The sequence below is a fragment of the Neopelma chrysocephalum genome, unplaced genomic scaffold (genome assembly GCF_003984885.1).
Source record: "Neopelma chrysocephalum unplaced genomic scaffold, ASM398488v2 Primary Assembly neopelma1_65, whole genome shotgun sequence".
Lineage (NCBI taxonomy): Eukaryota > Metazoa > Chordata > Aves > Passeriformes > Pipridae > Neopelma > Neopelma chrysocephalum.
The window spans coordinates 4,057,760-4,071,381 of record NW_020897722.1 but is presented as its reverse complement, the minus strand read 5'-3'; the positions used below and the strand labels follow the sequence as shown (position 1 = coordinate 4,071,381).

The 13,622-nt window shown below is 45.7% G+C and overlaps 1 protein-coding gene across 4 annotated transcripts in view; it reads left to right on the top strand.

Moving 5' to 3' along the window:
* SDK1 (sidekick cell adhesion molecule 1) overlaps positions 1 to 8,485 on the top strand; it is a 398,710-nt gene extending 390,225 nt beyond the window's left edge. For all 4 annotated transcript variants that reach the window (XM_027683614.1, XM_027683613.1, XM_027683615.1 and 1 more), the window contains one exon: positions 2,161 to 8,485. In XM_027683614.1, the coding sequence (XP_027539415.1) occupies positions 2,161 to 2,433 (273 nt within the window). In that variant the 3' untranslated portion in view covers positions 2,434 to 8,485. The remainder of the gene's footprint in view (positions 1 to 2,160) is intronic.
* Positions 8,486 to 13,622: the final 5,137 nt, after the last annotated feature.

The window sequence follows — 13,622 nt, the reverse complement described above, 5'->3', positions numbered from 1 at the left end:
ACAGAACATAATGTTTGGAGATGTAGGTTGATGCCAAGTGCAACAACTTGTTTCCTGCTGAGTACAGAGGGAACCAGGGTTTGGGGATCTTTTGGTAAAGTTGGTTGTGTCTGCAGCTGAGGACCAGCCTGCCTGAGCTCCTGCTGCCGTTCCCTGCCACGCTGCCACATCTGTGGTCATCAGCAGCACTTCTGTTGGAGCCCCTTACAAAAACAGACAGGGCAGTGCTGGCAGCATGTTCCTACCAGCAGTGCCAAGACTCTGGAGCTGCTCTCTGCACCCACTGGCTGTGAAGTGGTTCAAATCTGGGGATATTCCAGGAATGCTGCAAAACCCACCTGTTCAGGAAGGTCTTTGGAGGGAGTTGGGTGTTGGCTTCCCGAGGCTGGCAGCTGGTGCAAAGGAGTGTTTTTCTAGGAGAGAGACTTGCTGGGTTCCTTCTGGAAAAATTACTAAATGCTGGTAGGGCTTTGTTGTATTAGTAATTACCTGTCAAAGCACCTGAAGCTTTTCATTCTTAAAAATCAAACCATCCATGATTCCTAAAGAGCTGGAACTTGGGTAATAGTGGAAAGGAAGTTTTGCAAAGCTGTAAAAAGCTGCTTTGCTCAGACTTTTAGAAATCTCTGGGAAAAATTTCTCAGCTTTGTCCATCACCCTCTGTGCTGGGAAATGGCGACGAAATAGTACTGAAGCAGCTACCTAAGAAAAGAAGTGGGATGATGGATGCTGTGCCCTTTTCAAACGATGGTTCGTAAGACATTTGGGGATTGTTCTTCAGAGACCATTAAAAAGGAGCTTTAGAGGAGGAGAGACAAGTTGTGTGGCAGGAGGATCAAGAAGGATGTGTGTGTGCTGTGTGGTGTCGTAGATCAGAACGATACCAACCTTTTGAAACTAATTGCAGCAACTAACAGTTACGAGCTGCACTTACCTGTCCCCCTTGTATTTCTTAGGCAGCTGCTACTCTGATATTTAATTACCTTTAGAATTGGCTGTGTAGATTGTTGGGGGCAAAAAAAGGAATAAATGCTTTTGCGTGCTCGAACTGGAGATTTTGAGGGAAGGCATGAGATCTGGAAATGACTGGATAGATGTTAGCAATGCTGTATGGGATGTGGGTGTTATTGGTGGGAACATTACTGGGAACATAAGGAAAATGTGCACTTGGATAACATGGCCAAGGCTATGCTGTGGTCTCTGTGCTCAGCAGAGATGTACAAGCCCTCTGTGATTCCTCCAGCTGCATCACAGCAGCAGCACTTCAGAGGAGGGGCAGATGCACAAAGCTTATCTGGTTACATCTCAATAGAGCTCCCGCTCGATATTGATATGAGCTTTGAAGCTCTCCAGCCACCGTGCATAAATGTTTCAGGGGTAAGATGCGCTCTGAACACAGAGCTGTGTCTGACTCATCCCAAGAAAGCAGCCCCTCCTGCCTGGCAGCTCTTCTTTTCCAGATTTTGTATTCTCTTTCTTCTGTCGCCGCTGGTTGTGCACCTTGTACCATCAATAATCAGCTGGAACATGCAGATGGAGTTGTTTGCCTATAAAAAAAAAAATCTGATTTTTGCTTAACTCCCTTTCAGTTATATAACTAATTTTCAATACTTAACAGGGTAAGCCACACCCAGAGTACTGTGCAGGTGGCCTGGTCTGGCTACTACAAGCAACAGCCCATCTGGCCAACTTAAGTGGGTTTATGTGGGAGACATTCTTGCTGTCCTTGCATCAGAAGAGAGATGCTCAATTCTAATTGCAATATTTTTGATTATTGCTCGAAGTAGTGACAGTGATCAAAAGTTCTTGGTTTCCCTGTGGTATCTCTACACTTTCCTGCATCTTGTGTCCAAATAGGAACTCCTGGCTCCTGCTGCACCATCCTGCAGTGAATTAGAAGGGATTTCTCTGCATTGCTTATCACCAGTGGTCATCAGGGGTGATATCTAGGAGCAAAGTCTGGCTAAACCAGAGCACAGTGCTTTTCTACAGCCCAGCTTGTATTACACCTGAACTTCAAACCATCCTCCCTTAACATTACACCTTTTGTCAGCTGCTGATATTAAACTTGCCTCTAATTTCTTTGAGAGTGGAACAGGACAAATAAACCATAGATGCTAATGACAGATTATTTACTTATATTTTTTCCTGATGCTCCAGGTCACAGACTCAGACTATGAGGACGAGTTGCCAAAGCACTCCTTTGTGAACCACTACATGAGCGACCCCACCTACTACAACTCGTGGAAGCGGCAGCAGAAAGGGGTGAAGCACCCGGCGTCCTACAGATACGAGGAGTGCACGGCCAGCGAGACAGAACCCTATTTCCAGACTGTCATCACGACACAGAGCTCAGGAGGGGTGTACACCCCCACGGGACAGCCCGCGCCCGGCTCCCGGACTCCAGTGACAGGGTTCTCCTCCTTCGTCTGAGCCGGAGCTGGGGGACACGGCCGAGCCACGGGTGACACCCGGGGGACCCGTCGCAGGGACTGTGTGTGCGTGACCGGGGCGGTGAACTGTGGGTGACTCCTCTATCAGGGTAGAAACGGATGGGAACACAGATGAGGCTGGGTTGGTGTTTTGTTTTTTTTCCCTGAAGACAATCAACTCTAAAAAAAAAGAAAAAAAACGCGGAGCTGAACGAGCTGAACATTTGTTTTAAAAAAAAAAAAAAAGAAAAAGACAAAAAGGAATTCTGAAAAGCGATGATTTTAACCACTTGTGAATAGTAGGGGTTTTTTAACTGCTTTTTGTAACACTGCTTCAGGAAGCAGCTCCCATGCCCTTCTCTTTCCTCTTTCTTTCTCTCCCCTCCTTCTGTCCCACCATTCCCAAACAAGCAGGTGAATTCCCTAGATGCAATGAGTGACTTCGTGATGTGATTTGAAGAGAAAACATAAAACCTTCCAGGCTCCTTTTTCTTCCTTTTTCTCTACTCTTTTTTTTTCTTTTTTTTTTCCTTTTTAAATTTTTCCCTTTCATCAAGGTCAAGTAGAAAAACATAGAGAAGGGACAAATTTTTAGGTGAAAAGCAGACACCTTCTCTCTCCTCTTCTCCTTGCTGCTCCCTACATTAGGAGCACTGGCTGATCAACGTAGGCTCAGATGTGTCACTCTGTCTGCTCTAGCTCACTACTGGTGTATTTATACTGAATTACTGACCTGCTTTTCTTTCTTCTTCAAATGGGACCTGCTGCATTCTTTAAATATTCCAACTCCAGGGCCTTTGGAAGAGAAGATGGCTCAAAAGAGCACTGTAGGCAGCGGTGGGTGAAGCAAATGGGAAGAATTCAGATGCAAGGTCAGTTTATTTTTGGCGTGGCTCTAATCCTCCCCTGTGGACTGCGTGTACCATTTGAATCAGTCATTTTTTAGAAGTCGAAGGACACAACCCAGCAAGCCAGAGGAATTTTTCAATTAAAATTGCAGTGACAAGCTAGAGAGTCTACTAATTGATGAGGGGTTTGATCATCAAAGTTATCCTGCCCTGCCAACAGAAGTTGAGCATCCTTTCTCACCCAGACACTGCAGTCCTGTTTACTGGTCTGTGAAAAAGTACACAGTGGCAGGGTTTGTTTGATTTTATTTCTTTTAGTACAAAGACACATCACACAGACTAGGAGAGTTTTGGTGTCCACAGGTGCCTTTTATTGATTCTTCAGCTTCGTATCTGGGAGAAGGAACAACATGTCTCCAAATAAAGCTAACCAGGTTTTTCAGGCATTAGGGTCATGAATTACCTTGTGCACGTTTACAGCCTGTTTGTGCACTTGAAACTGTGACCCTTGGAAAGAAGAGAGGGGAGTTTTAGTTTATTTTCCATCCTTTTGTACAGCTCACTGTTTTTTTTCTTTTCTATCCTTTTCACGAGTCTTTCATGTTTTAGCAGCAAGTTATTCACTCACAAGGAAGTTGTCAGAATCCAAGTCCAGCCCTTGGACCTGAACAGTCCTGGTTCACCAGACTTTTTATCGCAAGAGTTTCAAAGGTGAATTTGGAAGGAGGCGAGTCCTTGCCACTCCAGCATCTGGCATTTCCTCCCAGGTGGATCAGCCAGAAAAATTGGTGCTTGCTAAAGTCCCATCAGGGCACATGTGGGCACTGTTACTGTTGAAAATTGCCCCTGTCCTCTCTAGGGATGTTGTTTTATCTCATCTGGGGATGCAGGACATCTGTGGCATGGGGTGGTGGTGTCTTCAAGGCAGGTTGTTGAAACCAACCTGCCCATGAGGCCTGGTTGGAGTATCCTGGTGGCACCTCACCAGAACAGTTGAGGTTCAAGGGCAAACTCAGCCTCGCTGTCACCTTTCAGTGCCTCTTGGACAGGGCAAACAATCTCAGAACTGCTTTTACTCTTTGGCACTGCCTCTGAGCACTGCTGCTCTTGGTGCATGCAGATTCTGGATAGCTTTGGCACTGGATTGCTGTTCCTCTCCAAAGGCTCCAGAAAGAAAAAGTCCAAAACCAAAAACTCCAGTGGGTGTGTTTAAGGGCTTTTGAGTTTGGGATAATGATCCGCAGCTCATTAGATGGCGAGGGATGCACAAAGACACGGGCTTGAGCCAAAACCCTGTGAGTCATCCCCCTCTCTGCACCTGGGTAGGATGTGTGTGGGATGGAGAAGGGGCTCCAAAGAGGATGACTTGGAGTTTGCTGTGAAGAGGAATGCAAAGCAAACAAAAAACCCACTGCCTTCTGTGCACTTTGACTGTTCTCTTAAGCCATATGGACTTTGCTTTAATTACTGAACTGCCAAAATTTGTTTGCAGTCTGAGTTTTTTGTTTCTTAGACAAAATTATCTACGTGGCTTTCTGTTTCGTTTTCTTTTTCCTTTGTTATTTTGTGCATCAGATTACATATTTTAAATGCCTTGGTTTTATACATTTGCCATAGCAGTGCAATTGCTCTTGGAGTTTTAATGGCGCTTATCCAACAGGTATGAGAGGTAGTGCTGCAGGAGGAGCCTTTCAAGGACCACTAAGTACTTAGGGATATAGATTAGTAGGAAGCAGATCAAACACTGAAGAGTTTGCTCCAAAGGAAAGCATAGTGTGAGTAGCTCCATATCTCCTGAATATTGCCAGATCAGAATTGGTGTAAGGTGCAGTTACTCCCTGGGGCTGATCTGATACCACATTGAGCAAAAACAAAGCAAGAAAACCACGGGGAGTAAAGGAAATGGACTTTGTGGCCACTGCTCTGCTGAAGGACAACACGGGGAGCAGCATTATCTATACAAAGCAAGGAGAAGAGACTGTCCCTTTTTCCTCAGAACCAGCTGCAAGTAAAAAGCCTGAGCTTGCTGAGGACCTGCTGAGTTGGCTGTATGGCTCTTTTCTTCTGACTGCTGCTGAAATAACAGGTTACGTGTGATTCCTTTAGGACCTGTTGATCCAAACGACGGCGTTTCTGTTCCGTTCTCATCCACACTGTTGTCGCTCTCGGTTATGTTTTGTTTAGGAGTTGGCTGTTCTGACATGGGGGTTTATTTTCAATAGGCAGTTGCAGAGTGTGGAGGTGCAGTGCCCTGCTCAGCCCTGAGCTGAGCACAGGACAAGTGTTCTGCTGCCCAGGATCCTGGGTAGCTACATGGATGATGCCTTATGCCTCCTTGCTGATGTGCTGTACTTGTAAAATATGGTTAATGGGTAGGTTTTATTTACTTCAGGTATCAGGTAAATTGTTTTATCTGGAAGGACACACTCCATCAGTTAGCAAGAAAGCTCTATTTCACAGCTGCAATCTTTGGGAATTGCAGCCTTGAAATACGACTTTTAAACATTAGTTGTCATGTTCCAGTAACTTCACCCATCAAATCCACTTCCATTTCCATCTTCCTGTTTGGAACAGTCTTGAAAAATGAAGGCTTATATTTAAAACGCATTCTTAGGATGGTTTATTTTTATTTATTTATTTACCTTCCCCTTTCTCAGGTCTCTTGGTGGCTGTTACTAAAAAGTAAAAACAGCATCACAAAATGGCCAAGGGAGACATTTCAGCAAACAGTTTAACAGGAGCTTGTTTTTCATGCAATAGCCATAGCAATATCCAATTTCCTGCAGGAAAAAAAGTGCCCAAGTCTTCACCCTCTCCCAGGGCTGAGACGACACCAACCACCGCTGTCACCAGTGCTCCCAGCACCTTGTCCCTGCCATAAATCACGTGCAAAAGTGCACCACGCAGAGGAGCTGTACTGTTCCAGCCCACTCCAAGTGGAGCATTTTATCCCTCAGTACTCCATATCAGACCTGGTGCGTTCCCACCACAGCCCAGAGCCTTGGGTGGAGTGTTTTCCATTCCCACCTTTTCACGCTCCCGATGCTGGTGCAGGGCCAGCGCTGTGGGTGCAAGTGGCAGCGGTGACAAGGGACAGGAGAGGGCACTCTCTTGCTTTCATCTCTGACAGTCTCTTTTTCCTTACCCTGGGAGTCAGAAATGCCTTCATGGGGAGGGGAGGGAAAGGTGAGAGCACAGAGCAAAGGGTTTCATCAGAGTTTACTTAAGGAATCACACTGTGGCCAGCAATCCCACTTTTGCTAGAAGTTGGCATTACCGGAGAGAAGAAAGAAAAACATACCAAAAAAAACCCCAAAACAGAACAGAACTATTACCCAAAAGGATTTTTCCCCTCTTCATTTTGAGTGTTAAAACCAGTGACGTTTTGCAGATGGGCCAAGATCTCATTTTTCCTACTTATATCCAGGTCTCTGCCAGAAACTGCTGTAGCAATTGTTTAGACTAAATATCCAGGCCTGTCTTGACATGGAGATACATTTATTATCTTTGTCGATGCTTCCCTCAAGAAGTCCATTGGGTCATCCAAAGATTATCCAATCTGCTTTCCAAAAAGGGAGGAGAGAGATACGTTTATACATACAGAGCACCGATGTCTTCTCCCACTCACTGCTTTCAGATAAGCAGGCAACTTGTTTGAGAAAAATCCTTTTAAAAAAGGAATTTGTCGAGAAGCTTTTAAAAAAAAAAAAGCAAACCACCAGACAGGAAAGATAACCTTTGGCAGAGTCATTAGAAATCCTGAAGTCTATAAACCTGGGACATGTAAGACTGCCCATGATGCCAAGACCTCCTGTCTTTACCGATCTCCTGTGTCAGTAGCAGCCAGAAGGGCACACACACAGCAAGGGGTGGTATTTGGAGAGGAAAAGCCATCACAGAACATCTGGTGCATGGGCAGGTTATACTGCAGACAGCTTCCCTTAGCCCGGAGTTCCTGCTAGTTCAGTCACATTCCCTAGGTTGTTTTTATAGGTTTTTGCCAGCTCGTGTGGAATCCACACATCGTCACGGCATTACTAGAGGTGGGGGAGGGTGTGTTGGTGTGGCATTTAGACAGAGCTCCACGTGTGATGATGTGGTTGTTTGTACAGTACTCATTGAAACCTTCTTATAGAAACTACCCCTGGATTTAGGAGCACATTCACCCCAAGACTGAACATGTTGGGTCTGAAATGGCTCCACCTGACAAGTCATAGAATGGTTTGGGTTGGAAGGGACCTTAAAGATCATCTCATTTGAATGCCCCTGCAATGGGCAGAGACACCTTCCACTAGACCAGGTTGCTTCCAAGCCCTGTCCAACCTGGCCTTGAACACTTCCAGTCCCTTGGGTTCTTTGTATTTCTGTACTCCTTTTCTCCTCCCCCAGGCCCCCCAGACAAACAAATCTGGCTTGCACTTTGTGAAGGTGTAAAGTTTGCTGTGCCCGGGTAGTAGAGAGCCACAGCAGATAAGCACACACAGAACAGTGGGACAGGTGAGATATGTTTGAACAAGGAGTGAAATACCATTAGCACTTGAGATTCAGGCTCTGACTCAGACTTTTATCTTCTCCAAGCTGCCACCTGCCCACTTTAAATGGCCTTGGGGCCTCAAGGCTTGGCAGGAAATTCATTATTCCGATGCTGTTTGATCACTGTGCACTTTCTTGGGGCTTGAATCACTGGATATAGAGACAGGAATGGGGTTGCAGAGCTTTATGTCAAAGTGTTTTCCCATTTATGTCCAAATCTCTAGATCTGGGCATTTCTGCTACCATGGAATGGTGGCATTCTGCAGTTGGGGCACCCGGAAAGTGCCACCAGCACTCCCCCTTTGATGCCATTACACCCCTGGGCAAGTGCTGGAACCTGTCACGGTGCAGTGGGAGCTCTCAGGTAGCAGAGAGGTGCAAGAGCCCCATATTATGGTTTGTAGCTGGTCACTTTGCCACTCTTGGGATGGAGTCCGTCCTCTGGTTTGGGATCTGCTGTCAGTTTAGGGGTAGGACCACCTTACACAGCTGTGTTTGAGTTACCCTCGGTGTGCTACGGTTATCGGATCGTTGCTTTTAATTCAGTGTCTCCTTGGAGATTCACCCTGGATTTTTGTTCCACACCTCTTGTTAGCCTCACCTTCACCACTCCACTATTTTATATGAGAAAGTTACTTCTTCTTTTGCAAACTTGCTTCTGATTAAAAGAAACCCTTTTTGAAACCGCTGTGTCCTTGGTACATTTATTTTGTGGAAGGGAAAAAAATACTTTTCCAGGCTCTTCTGTTATTGAAGAAGTTTCTGGGTGCCTTGCCAGTGTGCTCACGAGTTAACAGCTCAGGACAGTGAAAGTGTAACGGGCTGAAATTCCTCACTGTTTGTTCTGGACTGTAAAGTCTTATAACCCCTGCTGCTTCTCAGCTAAACTGACACTCTCAAATAGTTTCCACCCAAAATTTGATCAGCTTTAAATATTTTATTATTTTGCAGTGATAAACTTCCTCCAGATCCTTAATACAAGAGAATCACAACCCACTTAGAAATAGAAAGTCATGAGGCCAACACTTTTATTGCCTTTGTCCCCTTGCAAATAATATTTGTCCTCCCCTGCAGTGTTGTAGCAGCCTTTAATCAGTTCCCACAAACGTGCAGATGTTGGGGAGGCAGAACCAGATCCCAGCTGGGGGAAATCAGGGCAGCTCTGTTATTCCAGGGTGGGTGGTTGTGCTTTTCACCCACTGAGCATCTGGCCTAGAGAAGTAAACTAAACTCAGTCAGGTCAGCTACAGCTCTGGTGGGAGAAATGAGGGCGAGAAATCAATGTTTTCCAAATGGGAGAAGGGAAAAAAAAAGTCAAACTGTGAAGGAAAGAATTCATATTCTCCTGCTCCTGAAAGGGATATTATAAATAATGCAGTGTTGTGTAAATACAGGAAGCCCTCTGCGGCTGGGAGCTTGTAATAACCCAGAGGTATCACTGTACCCATTTTGAAGATGAAAATCCTCCCGCCACAGCATTTCGTGAACGAGACATTATTCTGCAAAATTGCCATTAGATGCAGAAGTGCTTTTTTGAGGCCATTCAGCTCCAAAATGTATCATCCTCCAGCTTCCAGCCCTTACTTACTCTTCTCAGGACGTGTTTCCTCCACACATGTTTTTGTGGATGGAATTGGAGCACGGACCTAAACATGGGAGTGGATGGGAAATCTGCCACAGCATTTGTAACCTAAACAATACCAGAGAAAACAGATTGGCTTCCCGCCCTGCCCTGAACAGCACAAGCAGTGGCTTGACTGAATCAAGTAATCTGGGCTTTCATTACTGATCCTTTTCCTGCTATTTGTCTCTTTTGTTCCCTCTTTTTCCCCTCTGCGTTTTTGCTCTAGGGTTATTTATTTTTCTCCTTGCTGCTTTTATTTTCTTTTTCTTTTTTAAGCCTACCTCTTGTTTTTTATTATTTTTCCTCTCCTCTTCTTGCCTCACTAATTATTTTCATTTCAAACCTGCATTTCCCACAAAATCAAAAGGAACTTCGTGTGAACATGTGTTTTTATTGGGTTTTTGTTCACTTCCACTGTGCCCCAGGAGTTCTTTAGCTTTGCTGTCTTGTTTACTTGGGAATGCTGGGCACGTCCCTCCAAGCCAAGTCGGTGTGGCCGCTGACTTCCCAGGCTGGTTGAGACCTTCATTAAGTAGCAGTTGGCACGTTCATCACCATTTGTTAACGAGGTAGGATAACCCTAAATCAGACGTGAAATCATTTTTTGAGGTTTTACAAGGCAAGTTTGTCAGCGGCGCTGAAACTGTGAAGTCTTGGGGAATCAGAGAACCTGCACCCGTGTGTGGAGGAACAAGGAAACTGCAAACCAGGGTTGTGTGACAAAAATGTGTTCAGAGGAAGAAGCGACCGACGCCCACGGTGTCATTCAAAGGTAATTCCCTGCACTGTGCAACTTCCAAGGGGTTCAGTGCACCCGTCTGCACCCTGGAAAAGCAGCAGTGGCAAAGCCACGGACTTGTTCTTCACCCTGAGCTTTGCTAATCTTGAGTTTGTGCCCTTTGTGCGCTTGACAGAAGGTGGAGATAAGGCTAAAAGGTAAGTTTGAAAAAAAAAAAGGAGCATGTGTAATATGGTCTGGGGCCTCATGCCAAGAGTGACAAAATGCCTTACAAACACAAGTGACCTCACCAGAGCCCTGTCAGATTGGGAAGTATTAATATCCCGCCTTTGGTAGGAGGAAATTGAGGCACAGGCCAGCTTTGCCTGTGGGACCAAGCTGCAGTCTGTGGCTGGTATCACGGTGCCCAAGTGGCCTTGATTGCAAATGTCCTCAGCATAGGGCGAAGAAAACACATCTTTCTTACCAAACAGCAGGATGAGTTATTTTTGGGTCTTTATAAATTGTCTGTTTTCCAGCACTATCATTCTTACCCTACCAGGGGAACATGACTGACCTAATTAGAGTCTAATTCCAACAGTACAAGGCTCAACTTGTAAATACAAAGTTTTCTTTTTAAATTTTAAGGTATTTTTTGTGTATGTAAAGGCTTATCTAATTGGTATAAACACTCCAAAGGTGGGGAGCAGGGGAGGAGCAGGGCTATGGGAGTCATCAGAGATGCTGAACTGTGGAAAATTTGGGATGAATAAGGGCAAATTTTCAGATTGATTTATGAGACCGTGACTTAATCTGCTGGTAGACTGTATCCTCTGGGATTAAACCTCACATAACCTGATGGAAATTAGGAAATGTTTTATGCCCCACCATGGCAGAGGAAGGATTCACTATTTCAATCCTCTGTCCAGCAAAAAATATCCAGGGTGATCAATGAAGACACTTTCATTGATCCATAGCTGTCTCCGCACCACAGAAGAAATTAAAAGGTGAGAAAAAGATGCTCGTTTTCAATGAAGCCCATTCCATGAAGCCAGCAAGGGTTAATCCAACCAGCCAAATGCCTGGCTTTAGCTGCAATAGAGAAATCCTCCCTGTGGGGTTGAGTGATAAGCCTCCTGCCATACCTGCTTGGATTCTCAAGGACTGTGCCTGAACATGTTCAGGATGGCTCACATCCAACAGCCGCTGACAGGGAGTCCACAATGCCAAATGAATCACGAGGCAAACAGCTTCATCCTTGCCCTTAGTACACTGAATGTGTCCAGAAAAAACATCCAGAACCCAGGCACTGGAGACAGAAGCAATGGGCCAAACTCTGCCCTTGGGCAGCGATGTGGCTCTGAGCACCAGGTCTGGCCGAGCAGAGATCCTGGTTCTAAAAGAGATGACACTCACTGGGCTGTTTCTAACATGTGTCCTCGTGAGATAGGGTGGGTTTGGAGGTAAGGGGATTCTGGTAGAAAAGGCTGTATGTCACGTGTTTAGAGCTGGTGTCTTCAGGGTCATGTCATGATTTTTGTTTCTTTCTGGCTTGACTTCTTGGTTTGGAAGTGGCTCGGCAGAAATTGAGGTCATTGCAAATGATGCAATGATGCTTTCTGGGAAGCACTGGCTGCCTTGTCTGGTGATACCAAGCACCAGCTGGGAGGTCTGAAAAGACAGAGAAGTTCTGCTCTGGTACAATGTGAGACAGGCAAAGGAGAAGTTGTCCTTGAAGGATCTGGTGTCCAACCATGAGCAGGGAGTGCACAAAGCACTGCCCCCTCCGTGCTTTCTGTAATTGGTTCTATACTGTAACACTGGCTGTGGCTTATAATTTTCCATCCTTGCTTAGAAATTACAGAGGAGTGAAAGGGAGATGGGTCTCAGCTGTTGAGGCTTCAGGAGCATTCAGCAGTGTTGCTGGATGAAAGGAGCAACGTGGTGTTTTGCTCTGCGGAGGTCTCAGAAATACCCAGGCATGAAGCGCTGTGTGGTTTTGAGCTTGGTGAGAGGGAAGGCAGAAACTGGTGCCAGCCCTTGGTCCTTCCCTGGCTGCTGGAGCTCTTTGAGGATGTCATACATCTGGTGCTTTCCCATTTAGTCCTTTCGAGAGGCTCTTTTGAGAGCAAGGTTTGTAAGGAAGAGCCAGGAATAAACAGCTTGTGATTCCATTTGTGGGACAAGAGGAAAATAAGAACAGAATTGTTAAAGATGGGACAATCAGTGAATAAAAGCCTGGTTATTAACAGGGCTGACATTTTGCTGTGGCTCTTAGAAGAGTGTTGTGTGTTACAACGTGACTTCTCCCACAGTATGTGGAGGAAAGGAAAACCTTTGGGTCTACAATACAGCAGCTAAAAAGCCTGAGATGCAGCAGAGAGTGTATCTCCTGGGGGTAGCCTTCTACCCAGTGGTGTGCATTCACACAGGACTTCTCTTCCCTTGGCCTTGGACAGTGGTAAAATCACCTGTCCTCTAGGAGGGATTCTGTAGTTTAAATTTTTGTATCTCTGTCTCTCTGGGAGCTTTTACAAACTGAAGTTCTGCAAGAGGTTCAATATCATCTTCTGTGCCTCATCAGTTCAGTTGGTCTAAGATGTATTTGTCCCATTTTTACAGCTATGACTATGGTCAGATATCACAGATCATGTCTCCTTCTGTTTGTGTTAACCATGGTGACCATCAGCTTTTGAACCCCCACATACCTCAGTTTCCTGGCCACTTGTTCCCTCTCAGCACAGAGGAGTGCAGGGTGTTGGCAGAAGCAGAAGGGCTCTGTGCTCCAGGACAACGGTAACACAAACACAGGGGAAGTATCCAATGCATGAAAGCCCAGGACCCTGCCACTGCTGGGATAAGGAGTGGCAGATAATGTGTGAGCTAATATTGAACCAGGATTGTTGCTGGGGTGGTGTGGCAAGAGCAAACATGCCAGGATCACATGGTGGCCGGAGGACAAGCAGGGAAGGTGTGCAGGGCCATGGCTTCAGTGCTGTCCAGGACCATTCCAGGACACCCTGCCATGGGGGATGCAGGGTCACACTGAGTCACTGCTCTTCTCCCCAGGGTACAAAAATTAATAGTCTTTTTTATAGCCCTGTGCACATTGCCAGGGCTTCCGCAACCTTGGGATTTGTTATTAACAGGGAAAGCAGTGTCACTGTGTTGGTGTCAGTACGAAGGGCGATGTCTGAAAGGCTGAGGCCATATCTGCTCCTGACCCAGAGGAGGACATTCCTTTTGGATCACTCTGGGTCCTTCATAGGTACAGATCATTAACCCTTGAAACATCACTAGGGCTGTAAAGCAGCTCTGTCTTCTAATATATAACCATGCCTGTAGACCAGTGCATCGAACAGGTCACTGGCCATTGATGTGACTCTTACCAGTGGGGTTTAACAGCTCTCTTGGAGACATCTATTAAATAAGTTATTATCTGAAATGGGAGAGGGGGCAAAAAGTGA